Here is a 5,492-nt window from a genome sequence, read left to right on the forward strand (position 1 = left end):
AAAAAAAAAAAAAAAAAAAGGAATTTAAAGGCTTGAAAGGAAATGGGAGTTGAAAATTGGGTATCGGCCGGCATCTCAACTCTTCCTCACTACAATAATTGCCGACGGACCACATTTGACTTTAATTAACCATCCAACGTTGATAATTTCGAACTAATATTTTTCTTTAAATAATAAAATAGGCCTAAGCTATCATCTTTATCTTATCGTTTCATTTTTTAATAATCTCCATCAAAATTAAATTATTTTCCATTGACAATTTCAACTCTTCGCCATTTTAATTATCATATCTTAAAATAATATTTTTTTTAATGAGTTAGGTGACATTTTAGGGAGAATACTAAAAGAATAAGAATTGCACAACTCTATAAACCCATTAGAATTGCACAACTCAAGAGAGAAAAAAATATATATATTCTCGTTAGTTAGGAAGGTTATTCTCCTGACGCTCCTAACCCTATGTATAAACCTATTGACCATGTCATACGAGGAAGGGTAAACAAAGTAGGATACACTCTCCCAACAAAGTATGCAATCTAATCATGCTTAGCTCAACATCATCCCAACTTAGGGATTGCACGTCGAGTTAAGCTCCACGTCAATGTTTAGCTCGCATATTCATGGTTGGAATTGGCTCCTCTTATTATTATATCTCTGTTGTTTAGCCAACATAAATTAACAATAATTCGGTCTTAATTATAAATTAAGGTAACTAATTTTTAAAAAAATTAAATTATATTAAATATACTATTACATTTCAGGAGACGTCCTATTGTTGATCGTTCTTTTTATATCGCTCACACTATCACATCTATTAAATAATTTGTTTAATTGATAAAAACAAGAATTAAATGGGAAAAAAGAAAATTTCGAACCCCAAAACAATTTGTTTAAAATTAATAATTTAGGTGCAAAAATGACAAAAACCTTCAACTAAATTTGGGCTTCAAGGATTAAACTAGAAATTATAGAATTTATTCCATATTTATAATAATATATTCTGAAAAGGTTAAAAATAAATTTAGTCGTTTAAATCCAAGTTCATAATTAGTTTAAAGTAATTAATGCTTTATTTGTTCATAATCGTAATTATTATGGTTTTAGCAAAAATCCACTAATCTGTGAAGTTAGCCGGAGAAGGTTGCTTGGTCAGAGCTCTGATGTTTGACCAAACCAACGTCGACGGAGCCTTTCTTAATTCTTCCTTAAATTAATGTCAACTCATTTTCCATAAACAAACGCCAACGTTTTCATTAATATATATATATATATATATAATCACATTGGGAAGAATTTCAATTTGCAGAGAAATGATGGACAAACAATCCAACCCAAAATCCAAAATCATGAAGTTTCTACCTAGAGCCGCCTCCGCCATCACTTTCCACAACCCGCCGGTCAGTCCCGGAAGGGAAAACCGGCCGGTCGCCGCCCGAGGATTTTCCGGTCCGATGAAGATCTCGATTATACCACGCGAGGCGCGATCCAAGTCCAAGAACTCGGAGTTCGAATCGCCGGAGCCCACTTCCCCGAAAGTCTCCTGCATCGGCCAAATCAAACATAAGAAGAAGATGAAGGATTTGGCGAAGATTACTGCGGCGGCGGTTGAAATTTCGGAGCCGAAAAAGCGGCATCTCCCGTCGGCGATAGAGAGAATTCTTATCGGTAGGAAAGTACTAGGTAGGGCGAAATCGAACGTGGAGGCGGCTTCGGCGGGGAAGCCGCCGCTGCCGGAGAGAGCGCCAGGGCTGAATCAGATGAAGCGATTCTCGAGTGGACGTGGCGCTTTGGCTAATTTTGATTGGACAGCGCAGATTGCTCCGGCTGAGGTGGAAGGAGAGGAGGGCGGGGGCGGAGGGAGCAGGGCGTCGACGGCGGTGTGGATTGGTGAAGAAATTGTGACACTTCAACCGAGAAAGGAGGTGAATATATGGAAGAGAAGAACCGTGGTTCCGCCCACACCACTTCAACTCCACTCCACCATGGTTTGAAGAAAAACATAGAACATTTCTTCTGTTTTGTTTTTGTTTTTTTTTTTAATTTAGTAATTTGAAGAAAAATCTAGTGGGATTTCTAGTTAATCTTTGTAAATTTATATTGGAAGTATTCTTTAAAAAAAAAAAAAAAAATCAACTAGAGATTTTAATTTCTGTGTTTGATAATTTTAGGTATTAAAATTAGACGTAACTCTTAAGTTATAAACTGTTAAATTATGTATTTAATTCATAAATATTTTCATAGATTGGATTAAAAAAATTATTAGATAATTATAAATTTTCCTTTTATTAAATATATATTATATAGTAATTTAAAAGTTTAGAAATTGGATAAGTGTACCAAAGTTGTATCATAGATTAAAATTTGATTTTTGGACCCAATGCTCGATTGCATGTTTCGTAGCTGAAAATATCACATCCCACTTTAAAGCATAAAAATAAAGACGTGTGAAAGAAACTATTGACCTATTCAAATTAGGAATGTGAAGTATATCATAATCATCATATGATATCTTGCAGCCACCCACTATCTCGTACTGTTTAGAAGAAAAAAAACACAATGATGGCTTGGTTTAAAGTGATTAATATGCCGTAAGTGTGTGTATTTTATTTTTACCATTTGGGTAAAAATTCAAATGTATGTCGGTTATTAAATGTAAGCAATCTTTTTTTATTAATCAGTTACCTCATTATGACCAATGAATTTTAACAGAGGCACAATAAGTAGTTATAAAATACATATAATAATAATAATTGTATACATAAATCCTAACAATACTAAGCGTGATTGCCGGAGATCACAAAGGCACCAAAGATTAAAACAGAATAATTTATAACTACTTTTTCCAAATTACATTCTCACTTTGTTCTACTTGGATTAATTTATATAAATTAAAAATATGAATTGTATACATATATTTAAACAAAAAATTAAAAGTCTGAAATGAAATAAAAAACGAATGGTAGGGGGGACAATGGAGAAGCAGGCACGTTGCTTTTCCCGGTGAAGTCATGTGCACAGCTTGGGACTCTTCAGCACTGGGAACTCAAAAATATTTTTAAAACATTTAAATATCAATAAAATCCACCCTATCAATTTTTGTACCTCCATCCTTTTGTCCTTTCTAATCTCGGCGCTTTAATTTTTTTTTCTCTCGTAATCTTTAGACAGCTCAGACATTACGTGGACACGTGGGTTCATTTTTATTTACAATATTTATTTTCCAACCTAGCCTTCAAAAATTTTAAAAAAAAAAGAAAAAAAAGAATCTAATTCTAATATAAGGGATGCCAGGGGAATCAGATAAGAAAATCAACGCTTAATCTCAACAATTTCATACTAAATACAACTATTTCCCAAAAAATAGTTCTGTTTTAATTCTATCTATAAATAAATAAAAACATATTTTAAGGATTTTTTTATTTATTTATATTTTTCAAAAATTGCATGCGAGGGAAGAATACTCTACGTCATTGCCAACCAAGGAAGAGAATGGAGAGAGAGAAAAAAAAAACTAAAATTAAAAGTTTTTTTTTTTTTTTTTTTCCGAATTAATAATAACAATCACATAAAAACTAAGGCGAAAACTTGAAAATAGGGTTTGGGATGGAAAATATAGACGACGACGAGGACGACGACGACGACGACGAAAACAAGAAAAATAATAAAGAAAAAGGAAATAAAAAACAGGAAGATAGACATGTGAAACGGCGCCGTACCAGTGCCCCGACTACTCTAACAAGATTTAGACGATTCCGGCTTTCTACACACGATCAAATGCATCGGCGAGAAGATTCCAGCATCGCCACTTCGTGTCAAATAATCGGCAGCCTCCACCAACATTTCATGGACTTCCAGAGTCCCTTTGGGAGCGATTCTGAACGCGGCGAGAACCGTGACGAGGACATGGTTCCTCCAGTACGCGAGTCGGCCCATTTTCAATCGGTCCCACCAGGGAAGAGCCGGCGGCTTGGCCAGATCCTCCTCTTTCAAAACCTCAAATCCCACTTTCTTAGCGGCCTTGGCCACGTCATCGTAGGATTTGACGCCAGGCAAAGCGTTCCCTCTCGCAATCTCTTCAATGATCTCCACATGCTCTGGATTGGCGGTGTCGTATTTATCCGTGGAAACCCACTCCAGCGAAACAAACAGCGAACCCGGCTTCAAAACCCTGTAAATCTCCGTGTATACATCTTCAAGCTTCGGCGCGTGACACGTCGCTTCAATCGCGTAAGCCCCATCGAACGTCCCCTCCGAAAACGGCATTTCCAGGAAGTTTCCACACACCACTTCACAGAGCGCGTCCAGTCCGGCTTTCTTGTTGTGCAGTCTAGCGCGTCCGACTTGGTAGTCGTTAATGGTGATTCCGACCACGTTGGCCTTGGAATGGGCGGCGATGGAGCGCATGGGGCCACCGACGCCGCATCCCACATCCAGAATTCGATCTCCGGGTTTGGCCTTCACTAGGTCGGCAACCATTTCTTCGTGGAGGCGTGTGGCTTCTTTGTCGGACTTTCCAGGGATGGGACGGGCAAAATGGAAGGACTGACCCCAGCCCCACTCGTAGATGTCGGTCACCAAATTGTAAAAGGTATCTACGAAATCAGGGACCTTTTCAGTGGTTTCGATCTTCTCTGGGCGGCGGAAAAAGGACCAGTACTGTTTGTATTTGTCCTGAATCTTCTCGGAGGAGATTGAGCCGCCGGATAGATTGACGGCAAGCTTGCCTTGGCGCTCGGCGGAGCCATAGATGAATAAGAACCAGTAGAGGGTGGCGGCTACCAGAGTTCCGGTGATGAAGAGAGGGAGAAAATCCATTTCCGTATGAGAGGAGGAAGGAAGGGAAAGGGGGAGGAGTTTGTGTGAACACTGGCAACCTTGGAAAGGAAGCTGTTTTAATGCGCTGTCGAATGGGAGTGGCACGTGAGTTGCGCCTGCGTGGGCTCACAGGCGAAGAAATGTTTTTTTAGTATTTGACAGCACAATAATAAATATAATAATAATAATAATAATTATTATTATTATTATTATAAAACAAGTAAGTGGGAAGCTCCCCTAGTGCTTCTCCAATTTTAATTATAACATTTTTAATACAACAGTGGATATTATAATTTATGATCCATACTAATGCTTTCTAATTTCCTTTTATCCCATTATACAAAATAAATATCATTTTTTTCTCTTTTTTTCTTCATGGTGGGGACTGCAGAATGCTCGGGTGCCAAACACTTAAAAGTATAACGTAAAACTAATGGCCATTAAATTAGAATACATTTTAAGCAAGAGAAAAACTATGAGTATTTAATATTTAATGAAAATATTAAAATTAAATTTAGGATTTATTAAAGTAGGTGCACAGATATAAAAATGGATTTGGTGTTTTTAAATTTTTTAAAATCAAAGTGATACCTTTTAAAACTACATTTATTTCATTAAAAAAACACCCATGAATCTTCGTTAAATTTACAAAAAAAAAAAAAAAAAAAAAAAAAAAA

At 36.7% G+C, this 5,492-nt stretch overlaps 2 protein-coding genes across 2 annotated transcripts; one reads left to right on the top strand and one right to left on the bottom strand.

Moving 5' to 3' along the window:
• Positions 1-1,298: 1,298 nt before the first annotated feature.
• On the top strand, positions 1,299-2,100 carry LOC111476771 (uncharacterized protein At1g76070). The gene has a single exon (XM_023120569.1). It carries the CDS (start codon positions 1,311-1,313, stop codon positions 1,989-1,991), a length of 681 nt encoding a protein of 226 aa, XP_022976337.1. The 5' UTR covers positions 1,299-1,310; the 3' UTR covers positions 1,992-2,100.
• Positions 2,101-3,545: 1,445 nt separating this feature from the next.
• LOC111476770 (24-methylenesterol C-methyltransferase 2) lies at positions 3,546-4,877 on the bottom strand. The gene has a single exon (XM_023120568.1). The coding sequence runs from the start codon at positions 4,813-4,815 to the stop codon at positions 3,733-3,735; it is 1,083 nt and encodes a 360-aa protein (XP_022976336.1). The 5' UTR covers positions 4,816-4,877; the 3' UTR covers positions 3,546-3,732.
• Positions 4,878-5,492: the final 615 nt, after the last annotated feature.

Source organism: Cucurbita maxima, unplaced genomic scaffold, assembly GCF_002738345.1.
Source record: "Cucurbita maxima cultivar Rimu unplaced genomic scaffold, Cmax_1.0 Cma_Scf00003, whole genome shotgun sequence".
In the NCBI taxonomy this organism is placed as follows: Eukaryota; Viridiplantae; Streptophyta; class Magnoliopsida; order Cucurbitales; family Cucurbitaceae; genus Cucurbita; species Cucurbita maxima.